General features: G+C 37.3%; 1 protein-coding gene across 1 annotated transcript in view; it reads right to left on the bottom strand.

Moving 5' to 3' along the window:
- The window catches only part of PLEKHA5 (pleckstrin homology domain containing, family A member 5), a 70,892-nt gene that overhangs the window by 27,293 nt on the left and 29,916 nt on the right, over positions 1-13,683 (bottom strand). Inside the window, exon 9 of the mRNA XM_010285282.1 lies at positions 12,340-12,423. Within this exon, the coding sequence (XP_010283584.1) occupies positions 12,340-12,423 (84 nt within the window). The remainder of the gene's footprint in view (positions 1-12,339; positions 12,424-13,683) is intronic.

Raw genomic sequence — 13,683 nt, 5'->3', positions numbered from 1 at the left:
TCATCGAGATGGCACTCTGAAATTTATTAGTATCCCTAAATAAGTGGGCTGACTAGCCCAGGCACAGCTATATCTCAGATATGACTGTATTAATATTAGAAGCTGAGTTAGTTTACCCTGACACATGCAAAGCAGCTCTGTTCATTATATGTGTGTTGACTTACTAGTCTTGCACACTTTGCACTGGTTTTGGCTGGGATAGAGGTAATTTTCTTCATAGTAGCTACTATGGGGCTATGTTTTGGATTTGTGCTGAAAATAGTGTTGATAATTGAGGGAAGTTTTCGTTACTGCTGAGCAGTGCTTCCACAGAGTCGAGGCCTTTTCTGCTCCTCACCCCACCCCAGCAGCGAGGAGGCTGGGGGTGCACAAGGAGTCGGGAGGGGCATGGCTGGGACAGCTGGGGACTGCTGACCACAGGGATATCCCATGCCATATGATGTCATGCTCAGCATGTAAAGCTGGGGGAAGAAGGAGGAAGGGGGGAACATTCAGAGCATTTCTCTTCCCAAGTAACTGTTAACGTATGATGGAGCCCTGCTTGCCTGGAGATGGCTGAACCCCTGCCTGCCCACGGGAAGCGGTGAATGAATTCCTTGTTTTTCTCTGCTCATGTGTGTGGCTTTTGCTTTCCCTATTGAACTGTCTTTATCTGAACTCACGAGTTTTCTCACTTTTACATCTCCAATTCTCTTATCCGTCCCACCACAGGGGAGTGAGTGACTGGCTGGCTGGTGCTTAGTTGCTGGCTGGGGTTAAGCCATGACAACACCCTATTACTGAAAATTATTTGCTTTAAAAAATCATAACAGCTAGGCTTATTTAAAACACAAAGAAACAACCCCCCCACAACCGCTCCCCTCCCCAAACACCAAAACAAAACCAAACCCAATTTCATTTAGGGCTTGAGGGCATCTTACTTCTCCCATTCCTCTCCCAAATCATTCCTTTAGGTTCCATGTTAAAGCTCCTATTTTGCACAAAGGAGCACAAATTGGATGATCCTGAAATCAAAGTCACTCACAACCCAACTTCCCTTGGAAAGCTGAGACTTTTCTCACAACTTTTCTGAATCACAAGCAAATCTACAATGCGGAGTTGACTTCCAAAAAAATGAAACGTGAAATTAAGCTGCAGTATTTTTTAGAAACACAGCAAAGCATTAACCACTAATAAGTGACTGTTGTACATGGCAGAACATCTCCTTTTCTTCAAACTATGCAACCTTTGTATGTCGTTTTGGCTCGCAAGGGCATAAATGAAAGTATAAGAGAACTGGTCCAATATTCCCTTCTGCGTGGCAGCCAGAATTGCACACCTGATCTGCTGCAAAATACCATAGTCATTTAAGTAAGAACAACATCTTTGTTGCAGTCAAGGCTAGAAACTTCTTAAACATTCCCTGATGTGTTAAGCCCCAGTATCCCTAAGACACTGCAGTGCCAACAGATACGTATTGGCCATGCTCATAAGTTAATGCAGGTCTCAACTCACAGACAATATTTCCATTCACATTTCTGATTCTTCTTCCATCTTACCGTTCACAACCACCACTAGATACTCTGTAAGTGCACAGTTAAGTCTGCTGTGACTTTATGAACGGACACTGCCTTTTGGATTTACAGTCCCCAGATCAAAGTAATTTTGATCCTTCCCTTCTTCAGTGGCTAAAGGCTTGGTAGGTGCAAACAAAAACTTGTAAATCCACTTCCTAGAACAAAACAAAATTGCCAGAAATGACCAGGTAAACACCACTCACATGCTTTTGTAGTGGTCAAAAGAAAGAAGCACCTTTGAACACTAATTGCAGAGGAACATGCTAAGACAAATGTTGGAAGCTTAGTGGAAGTTTAATGAATTTACTGGACACCTGCATAAAACATCAACTAATTAAATCATCTAGACAGAAAAAGTTATTCAAAAGGGTACATTTAATACTTAACAACAAAACGCAGCAAAAGCCATGCTAACGATATTGCAGCATTTTATAAAGCATGGATGACTTGTGGTTTTCCAAAGCAAATAAGAGAAACACCAATGTTATGAATAAATCTGAGGAACAACCAAAACTGTCACTAAGGAAAATTTTCGCAGATGATAAAGCAATTTCATTCACTATCCAAGACCTTACTTGCTGGTACAGTTGCGGTCTTAGCGCCGAGTTCTCAATCATAGTGTGAACCATGGTGATTAAAGGTTCATTCTCTTTCATCTATTTCAAATCAGGAGGAGCATACAGCAAACATCAGTTTACAGCATGGCTAGATTTGAAAGACGACACTGTAAAATATAGCCTCTACTTTAATTTTTTCTAATAATGCAGTAGATTACATTTTATCCCATGCTTTTTATATATTCCATCATAATATCAGTAATATCAACATCTGAAAAGTTTAATAATATCAAACAAACGTACTGAAAATACATAAATGCTCAAAACCAATGTAATATTTATTCTGCAACACTCTCCCTTTTTAAAAATAAAAATGCTTAAAATGAGCCTGGCTTTGCACGACATTGAAATGAAAAGTCTTATCAGATTATGCAATAGGAACACTCAAACCTTTATCAGAAAACATTTTAAATTATATATTGAATAACTCAATGTACGTTAAAAAGATATAACCATTCCCAGCCTCTGAATATTGAAGTGAGGTTTACACTTACGTTCATGTATCACAAAACGCCTTTACATACTGCACTGATTTATATACTTAGGAACTCTGAATCGTTACTGATTGTACTTATTCACCCCATATGCGTGTGTGAAACTATTTCAGAACTGGTCATGCATTTTTCTGTAATGTTTAGTATTTATTGATATGTGTGCAAATGTCAAAACCAGGTATTTTGACTATTACAGTAAAAATTGCATACATTTCGTATTTCAGAAAAGTATGCAACACGGACAACAGTATGGGATTCTTGGTTTTAAAAAGGAGACTTCCCTAAAAGTAAGGGAAAAATTATGAAAACAAATAGTTTTCCTCTCCAAAAGAAACTATAAAGTCACTTAATGCACAATCCCCCTCCTGTTTTTGTTGGAAACTTTAGGACTTCTTCAGCAATACCCGTTTCAAGTATGGTTACACAGGATGGAAGTATGTGTATGAATATTTATGATCTTTAACTCTGTCCTTGTGTATATATATGCACTCACCATGAATTTGCACACAAGGTTTTGTTTCACAGATTGAAATGCAACAGAAAGCCTGAGTTTTTGATGCCTTTTGGAATTTCTTGCCACTAATTATTTAGGAAAAAGCCTAACTTGTACATTTGGAGAAGTGGTTTTTTTTCTCCTTATGGGAAACACATTTTTCTTGTTATAGAGGACCTTTTTGTTGTTGTTGTTGTTTTTTATACATAGAAAAGTCTGATCAGCTGGTAAGTTAATCACCCAATAAAGAGTACCTTATCTTAAGAAGGCAAGCTTATGATGCTCTGTTTGTTCAAGTCAGGAAAAAACCCAAACAAGAAACCCCTGACATTTACTCCATCATCTACAGTATACATAAACAGAAAACTAGAACTGACACAGTAAGTTTTTCTTCCTTTACAATAAAATTTTGTCCAGAGACTGGGTGCAGCAGGTAATACCAAAAAATACCTCAACAGTAAGATCAACAATAAGGTCCAAAACCAAGCAATTGAACTACAGCCAACTGAAATATTTGTAAAGGAAAAATTGCTCTGAGGCTGAAATGTTTGATTAGGAGTATATTGGTTTGGATGCATTTTTATTAGGAGGATTTCAACAGCTTCAGGCTCTTTGGATAATTCTTTTTTACAACATTTCAAATGTTTCCTTTCTGACTGATAACAGACAACGCCAGAATTAGCTTCTGTGGAAGTGTTCAAAGATTGTTTTCATCTGCATTAGAAAAGAAGCAAAGTGGATTTGCTCAAAAGGTGTTCTGAAGTAATGTTTTGTCCTCCAGCCAGCCCCAACTTTGATTTATAGGACTTCTTCCGATATTGTTACTACCATTGGTCCTTAACTGTGCTTATGTAACACTGTTTGCAAAGGCCAGTTATTTCCAGAAAAGCTCCAGTTCTTTAAGCCCTTATGGAACAAAGATCAAAAAAGAGATAATTGGTAAAGTAATGCCAACCAAAGAGCCTTAGTAGCAGTCAAATATAGCAAGTTTTTTTTCCCCTTTAGGAAATACTGTTTCCAGAAATATTGACATTTAACTATTGAGAAGCTAAGTTCTTGAGGGAGCATGTATCTGTCACAAACCTTCTGTGAACTAAAGCTAGCACACACTCAAGGCAATGTGTACTGAAGAACTGGCAAAATAAACCAGAGTTAGGTGGGACACAATGGCAAGTCCCATGCTCTGGAAGGTGAAGAGGATTACCTATTTTGTGTTCTTAAAGCATTATCATGAGGTTACTCCCAAACTGAAGCTGGACACTATTCACGTTGAATAAATAGCTCAAGGAAAAATACTTGCTTGTTCGTAACAGAAATACACCTTGATTTTCCCTCACTTCAAGAAAAAAAAATAATTGTACAGTAAAGCACTCCTTTTAGATCCTATGTACAATACTAACAGTATTATACACAACAGTCTCTCCAATTAAAAAAAATCACGAAAAACAGAATTAAGATTTTCATAAGCAAACTAAGTGTGAACTGCCTGATGCCACACAGCAACACAGCAGTAAAACCAAATAAAAACCATCAGTCTTGGCTTTATCACTTTCTACTTCTAGCAGATAATTCTTTCTCCCCAGAAGCGGTGCTTCATCTTTGCTTTTATCTTTACTGGCATAATATATAAAAGCATTTTCCAATTGGAAACAACGAAAAAACCACCTCCTTGCCATATGGTCTATACGAACAGCGACATTGTTTATGAGTGAGCATCTGAGTGGGTATTTTGTCTTTTAAACTGTAAAGACAAGCTATTGACAATTTTTTTCTTTCTATCTTTTCCTAAATTCTCTTCTGTCTTTGATAGTATCTTACACAGATGGTATTTCAGTATGTGCTGTTCTGGTGGCAGTGATCAACTCCCTACCAGGACAGTTGACCTCACTGATGAGGTAAGACCATATGTTACAGGTGACGAAAGACTGAGCTCGGATTGGCTGTTTTATCCATTTCCTCCCAAGCTTCCTGAAGGTAAAAGCAGTGGCAACAGGACCTGACCAAGGTTTTCTCCTACATTCCCTCCGCTCTTTAATCTTCTGTCCAAAACAAAAGGAAAAAGCACTTTTCCTTCCTGCTTTCTCTTTACAGCAACGCTGCCTCCAGCACAGTATTTTTTTCACCCTACAAAGCCCCTGTCCTTGAACCTCCCTGAGGGAAAAAGCAGCAGCAGAAAGAACAACAGTGGTGGCTGGGTCAGCTCACTCTACCTTCTCCAGATAACCTGAAAAATACAAGTAAGAGTAGTATCTTGTATGTTGCTAATATAGGACATAGAATTGTAGGCTGAAACAGAAGATATCTGATATAATACAGGATATCTGTCAGCTGTATCCAACTCCCCTTGTACTGTTCTAGCCTCCTTTAATTTGCTACCTTTTCCCAGAACCACTTTTGGCATCTCAAAAATAGGTAATTTGCTACCTTTTCCCAGAACCACTTTTGACATCTCAGAAATAGCGTGGTGAAGAGGAGAAACAGAAGCAAAACACCAAGACAGTATGGACACTGGCTGTGGGACCTTCACTCCTTTATTTGACAACTTCTTCTTCAAGTTCTGCTTATTTTTATGCACTCTTTGAAAACTGAAGGAAACTAAAAATGAAAGTACCCGCAGAAGTATATGAACAACTTAACATCTAAACTGTTCACATAAACAGCCATTTAAAAAAAAATGGAAAAAAAAAGATTAAATGTAATTTGGTAGAATTTCTACTGTGACAAACCAACCTGGGATATGCTGAGATCAATTTGACAGCATGCATGCAGAACTTTACACAAGTCGCTTGAGTCCAGTAGAAAAGGATTTTTCAGCCAAAGAAAAGTTTTACTATCAACACAAAATTAAGAAGCGAACTAAAAGACTGGTTTACTGGAATTCTCCGTAGTAACAGAAAGATTCACATGGGACATCCTGCCATGGCTTTATTTACAAAAGAGGGGGGAAAAAAAAAAGCATGTCTAGCTTTTATTTGAAAAAAACTATGTTCCAATTTTTCATTACTATTATTGTAATTACTGGGTACAAATACGTTAAGGAGACTGCTGGCTTGGATTTAGTAATACATGATAAGTGATCCCTTAAAATTTGATAATGCAGAAGATTATATGTGCCCTCATAACATGCCCCACATTGGCAAACAAATCATCATTGGCTAAGGTTGCTAGCTATGTACAAAAGAACTACTTCTTAAAAGGCAAATGAGTCTGTCTCCCACATCTCTATGAACCGTGAGCCAGAACAGTAGTCCACAACCTCACTTTAAAAAGAAAGGATGCCTGGCAATCATGCTTTTGGCCATAAGACATCAAAGAAATCACGTAGCTGGATATACGTGTGTCAGTGTCTTCAATCTTTTTTTCTGCATCACTGAACGCCAACAACAACAACAAAAATTCTGAAAGCATAATACAATAACATCAAAATGAATAACATAAGAATTTCTAAGCATCTCAAAAGGAAACAGCGGTACAAAAACGCAGCATGACTTAAAAAAGGCCATGAGATATTCTTGAGTCTTGGTAAGAAAGCCACCTAACCAGTATACAACAACTTACTGCAACAGCATAAAAGTTACCCTCCCTACACATGAACTTCAGTCTGCCTGAAAATTCACCTCTGCAACCTCAGTACAAACTCACTAATTATGGTTATGTATGGTACCGAATTCTTTGTGACCAAAAAGCTGAGAGTTGAAGATAACAGGACTGGAGTTCCACCACATGCTCTAGGCCAAGCAGGTTTTGACACTATTTTCAGAGATTAAATATGAGTGGAAATACTTAATTTAAAGTACACTGGACATTTAAAATTCAAAGAGGGTAAATGATTATGCAAGCCGGTTACAGATGCCGATAATGAGGAGGAAAGGCCTCAATTAGACTAAAAGAAACTTTTGATTTTTTTCTTCCCAACATAAAGTAAAACTGATACTGGACGAAGTAACAAAAAGCTATCAATGAGATACCACCCCTAGAAGCAGTGGTACTCAAAGCAAAAAACCTCTCAGGGGGATTTATTTCATACAGGTACGTGGCAGTATTATATTAAAGCAAGGGGAAAAAAGAAAAACTGATCAGAAACTGGAATAAGTATTCCAAACTGCTCTTCCATGGTTCTGTGATTAAGGTAATACATTTTAGACTTGATTTCTTACTGCAAAAAGTGTAGCTAATTCTTGTATCTCTGGTAGGGGTAATTATAACACTTTTATAAGATTTAGACACTTCCCTAAATTAATGTTTATCACATCACATTTCTAAATTTTATCTGATGCAAGTAAAAAGAAAATTCTTTTTACCACATAGGCAATTCTCCCTGTTTAATCCTGTCTGTTACACTGACAACTTTGGCTGATCAAGCAACAGCATGGTACATAGTTTTACACTTCGCATGGACAGTTGTCCTTTCTTGGCAATGAATTACATTGTTGAAGACAGAATTATTCTCTCATTCAAAAAATTTTAAACTGGAAATATTTGAGTTGGATGAAATATTTGGTGTAATTTGGCAAGCAGTTTTCCCCTACTGTTTTGGATCTCCTGAAGCCCCCTAAGACAAGACGGAGATGTTTAGAAATGCATTGCCATCTAACTGAATTTGTCACAATTCACACCCTGTTTCCACAAGATACTAGGAAAATAAAGTCACTAGGTGAACGAAACGTGCACGTGTGTGTGTGTCTCTGTGCACACATGTGGTTTTTAGTAACTTGCTGAAATCCTATCACAAGAACATGTAGGACATAAAACCAACTTTCTTAAAAGTTTTAAGTGTAAGGCTGAAAAACTTAATTAGAAGAAAGAATATTAGAAAAAGAAAAAGCTCTGGCAAATTTTGTTTTTAACTAACAGACACCTAGTTATTTTATATTTCTTCTAAGCACTTATGACTGTCTTTTATAAGTGCTAACAAAAATAACTCATTTAAAAACTTCTCACACACAGCTTGTACAGAAGTGACATTTGATCATGCAACAAAGCCATAAAAAGAGGTATGTGGTATCACAATTCTTCACTTGGCAATCAATAATGTTAGTGAAGACAGCACCCTCACTCCATAAGTTATCAGAAGTTGTAAAGAAATAAAATCTTATTCTTACATGAATCTTTAAGAAATAACTGAGTAAAAAGAGAAAAAATAATGAGCCATGCTATCATTTGTTTAAAACATTTTTTCATGTTTGACCTCCCTTTCATTTTATGTCCTGTAGAAACATTTAACTCTTCTTAATTCGGAAAAGTAAAATTATCAGAAGTACTAATTATCTATAAATTGCATGTGTGTCATATGATCTTGGAAATATATTCTGACTTTGGTTAAAGATGATAAAATGCTACAGTTAGTGTTATAAGAGGGAAATGAAGAACAGAAAAATTCATTGGTGAGTGGCTACAGTATTCGGACGAATTTTTGGATGAGGTTTTTTTTCCATTACACATCAAATTTGTAATCAATTAAGATATTCTGTGCTACTTAAAAAGGGCACATAATAAATATCCAATTTCATAAAAAGCAGTGAAAATCCTTCTCCCCAAATATTTCCAGCTTGATAGGAGCAGGAGAAAAGCATTAAGAAATGTAAACACATAAGAAAATTGCAAATCCCACCTGATGATCCAAATATATGGCATTCCTTTGAAGGTGATGTGAAAGAATCTCATTCTAGCAGGCAGCAGTCAGGGGGAAAAAGGAAAGGGACAGAAGGTGCAGAATGCATGAAAAGAGATTTAAAAGATGTAAACGAGACAGTGATCTTTCTCTTTTATGTAGAAATATAACGCTGCTTTTATCTGCTTTTTTGGGGTGAACTCTTAATAAGTTTTGATCCCCAAACAAAAGTGATGAAAGTTTGCCACAAATCAGACTATGAACTACTACATTACATTTTGGTTTTACATATAAAATACAGTAAGGTCATGTAAATGTCTACTACACAGAGAACTATAAACCCTTTGATAAGTCTGTGTTTTAAACATGTCCTGATTTTCGTACACAGATTACGCATATGATTGTATCTGATATGAGGCAGTATAAACAATACATTAATCTCATTATCTAAAACTACTAATTTTGATTACAACAATACGTTAGAAACCTTTAAACTTAACTACAATGTAGTTTTAAATATTCCTATGTAATTTTGACTCAGCTAATACCAAAAACCTGAGTAAAGCCTCAAAGGGTTAATAGCAGAACATAACATACACAAAGACTCAACGTTATTCTATTCTACTCCCATAGTAGTCAAAAAATTTTGCACTAATGGAACAATGCAAACTTTGATTAATGAATGACTACAAGTTAGTGAGAACGGTACATGACACACATTGCTTTATAGCTGACCTTTGGGCTGCTGGCCTCAAGTTTTAGTTGCATGAGCTGTGCTAGTGTGTGTTCCCGGATACTACTCAGTTCAGCTTGCTGCCGTCTCAGCTTTATTAGCAGCAGCGTGAGCTCCTCTGGCTGAAGGAGTGCAGTGTGAGAAGCCAAAGAGTAGAAAAAAGGTTAATTGGTATCCTAAACAACACTTAATTAAAATAAAGGTTCTTAGTATCTTTCTTACAAAAACTTTCTATAGTTATACAACAAAAGATACACCATTTTTCCCCAAATTGACCACTTTCAAATATACAATGAAGGGTTAACTTTTAACTACTCAAAAACAATTGATACTGTAAATGTCATAAAAGTGGAACATTCTGTATGAAGGATGAAAACGAGTGACTATTTTGCAGGAGGAAGTCTGGGCAGCCCTCAGATTTTTTCTGACATGCATATCGAATTGATGATATTGAAGGGGGAGATAATTCCAGCCCTTAGGATATCATTACCTGTACATGGACAGCCATTTGAGCTTGTGAAAGAATCAAAAAATGCCTTCAAGAAAATTTAGTTTCTAAAATAATTCTTCAAATGTATGCATCAAAATTAAGAGTAAAAATAATAAAAAACCATAGTAACTGAACTACCTCAGAAACAATCGCCTTTCATAGAATAAAACTGCACAAGCATGACGACAATAATTTTCTGTCCCACCCTCCACAGGTCTGAGGCTACCAGTTCATTTATTGCTTTACTTTTATGACTAAGATGTACAATACAGCCTTAGGAAGGCATAAAGAACAGTATTTAAAACCCAAGATTATATATAATGAAAAAAGTCACACTCAGATGGGTATTTGTCAGATAATTCCACACAGATCAGTCTAGGTCAGTTTGGGAAACTCTACCCGAACCATTCCTTGGAACCACTTCTATTAGCAAGACTTCAAAGAAAACAAAACACTTAACATCGCAAGTATTTTTGTTATGTTCCTGTTTGCTTCTGTTTCTTACACTTCTCCAGAAGTCAATCTTATAAAAGGTTAAATATTCATCCAGCATTTTGATTTTCTCACAAGTTCTGTGAATTAAAGAAAACCCACCAAACCCAAACACCAAAAAAACCCTAAACCCCTGCTTGCTCTCTCCCGCAGTCACAGAATTTTCCCAAAGCAAAGAAGTAAAGAAAAAGCTCCAGAGAATCAAATATTAAATTACTGAAAAATGAACATCAGCTTCTTAGAATAAAGAAGAAAAAACTCTGAGAATAAGCGTGGCACTGGCACGGTTTGGTGCTCGTACTAAAGTAATCCACAAGAGGGAGCAAGGGATTTCCACATAGCTTCAGTCGTCAAAACCATTTGCTCTGCGGGAAAACCAACACCAAGACCAAATTGTCTAATGGCCAATCTTCCTCTTACAGTAGTCTTTCAACACCTGGATTTAAAATACTTAATTTCAGAAAGTAAGTGTAAGAATCTAGACCGCTATATAAGACATTTCCAAGTTCTCTCCAAAAATCAGTGACAATGTCTGGAATTTAATGTCATTTCAAAGCACAAGAAAACTCATTTTTAAAAATAAGAGAATTGAAAGTAGCATCTTCAAACAAAAGGAACAGCTAATGACTTTTTCAAGATGAAAACTCTTATTGGTATATTCTGCAAAGCACAATTAGTGCATTAGGAATAACCTATTTAATGGTACTTAAATCCAATGTTCACAAACAAACTTTTTTCCATAGAGGAGCCCATCGAACAGTAATTCCTAATCCTCTCTAGACATTCATAATGTTGCAAACATTTTTTGACATTGCTGTAAGTGCTATGCTTTTGATACAGCTCTCAGGACTCTTGCAACAACCACAGCACAGAATTTTGTTTAAAGAGCTACCTACGGGTTTCCTCCTCTGGCCCCTGTAATGCTCCTGCTGTGGGCAGGACTTCTGGTTTCTACAGGCAGAAGCTTGGACCTCCTTGCCCCCTACTCGGCTCATCAGCCCAGCTCCAGCAGCAGAGCCCAGGAGAGCTGAGGGGGGCCCCGAACCCAAAGAAATGTCTGTGGAAGACAAGGCGCAAAGGTAAGGCGCCAGCTGCCAAAGGCCAACTTGTTGCTGAAGGTGCCAGGGATTAATGCTGGGAAGTGCAAGAAACAGGGGTTGAGGCAGCGGAAGGATTGATTGGGGAACGGCGAACATACTGTTGCCCACAGTATGATTCAAAATCTGTATTCTCAATTTATAACTGTCTCAAACAGTAATTTCAGATGGACAGAGAAATATGACAGAAAGGAGAAAAAAATGGTAAATAAATGCAGTGAATTTAGGACAATTTCTTAGCTTTTGGCTAAGAGTCATCGTTCAATTAGGAAGGTGGCCAGTATTCAGCAGTATTATGTTGATGAAACACCTTCAATAAGAGTTTCAACTCTGTCAGAGAAAAATGGGAGATGTCAGAAAAGACATCATTTTACCAAATGCAGTTTTAGTATCCTTAAGATTTCCAAAAAAGGTAAACTTTATTTCTAGGATTTTCTAAACACTTAAAGGAGAAAAAAGTGTTCTGTGATGTATTCTACTCTCCCAGGAAATTTCTGTAATGTATCAAAGACAATTAAAAAAAAGTAGTATTGGTATTTCTCAAAGAAAATCTGGAGTCAGCAGCTATACAATAATCTCAGAATTCAATGTAATCACAGAATACTTCTTGATTTGCTTTAAAAATCCCTGATAATTAAAATAAAGGCTACATTTAATGCAAGCTTTGAATACAATAAGATTTCAGTGTTGCCTCTTAATACTTAAAGAATTATTCTTAAGAAAAAAACTCATGTACCAAATAAAAATCCAACTCACTGTTTTGCCTTGGAGGTTTTGAGGAGTAACAGGCTGTAAACTCAGACCTGCTGGCATTGACCTTCTGTCGGGCACAAAGACATGCTGTACAAAACCAAAATAGCATAGTATGATCCACAGTTATCTAAAGACTCAACAACTATTAAATGCTAAAAAAAAAAAAAAAATAAATAAAAATCAAGCCAACATCATGCTTGTGACAAATTTGCTATGATTTGTACCAGCTTTGGCCAGTCATGCTCCCTGCTGATATACCATCTAGGACACTCGAGAAAGCTACCTCTATCTTCTAGAAATAACCCAGTTTTCATCATTCATTTAATTAACAGTTCTCCCTCGCAGCTGTTGCCCTAATCACAGCCCATGTAAACAACAACGATTTCAGTTTTTCAGCCATCACTGAAAGCTGTTTAAAAACCTAAGACCTCCATCTATATCGAGTTTAATTCTCAGATTTACATAACTGATTTCAAACAGTCTTCTAATCACCCACCTCTTAAAAGTAAGTTTGTGTTTCTAAGTTAATGGAAAAAGCTAGTGGTGCAATTAAAAAAAAAAAAAAAAACACAACCCACAAACCAAACAGCATGAAAAACCAAAGGTAAATAAATATCTTGTATAAAAGATGCTAAATATGAAATACAATACTAGCATAAAGTATTCAACAAGGAAAAAAACTATGAGAAAGCAAAGCATGGCTGAAAGGACCAGCACGTGCTCTGCAGCACTGACCCTAACGGGATTTCTCAGATTTGTGAGAAGCGCTGGCTGCTAAATTTCCAGTGCAGGTGAGACAAAGGATGTCAAAACAAAATGACTCCTTTGTTGACCTAAGAACTTTCCAAAAAGAAGACTTAGTAAACAACTGTAAGATACTTAAACTGCTTTAAGATGCAGTTAAATCTCTTATTCTGCATTAAGAGACATAAAGACAACTGAGATAAAGGTTTAGGAAAAAGGTTCAGGAGCATTTTATAAAAACTCTAGTTTTACATTCATCTTAAAGAGTAATTTTTATGTCATGTTATATTGGGTGTGCGTGGCAGGGTTTTGGTAGCGGGGGGCTGCAGGGTGGCTGCTGTGAGAAGCTGCCAGAAGCTTCCCCTGTGTCCGACAGAGCCAGTGCCAGCCGGCTCCAAGATGGACCCACTGCTGGCCAAGGCCGAGCCCATCAGCGACGGTGGCAGCGTCTCTGGGATAAAAAGTTTACGAAGGGCAGGGGGGAACCCTGTGTGATTTGAATTGCAGCCGGAGAGAGGAGTGAGGATGTGTGAGAGGAGCAGCCCCGCAGTCCCCGGCTCGGGGCAGGAGGGGCAGGAGGGCTCCGGGCACCGGAGCGGAGGG

The sequence above is a fragment of the Phaethon lepturus genome, unplaced genomic scaffold, assembly GCF_000687285.1.
Source record: "Phaethon lepturus isolate BGI_N335 unplaced genomic scaffold, ASM68728v1 scaffold1314, whole genome shotgun sequence".
Lineage (NCBI taxonomy): Eukaryota > Metazoa > Chordata > Aves > Phaethontiformes > Phaethontidae > Phaethon > Phaethon lepturus.
Note: the sequence above shows the minus strand (reverse complement) of the source record. Positions and strands in the feature narration are given on the sequence as shown.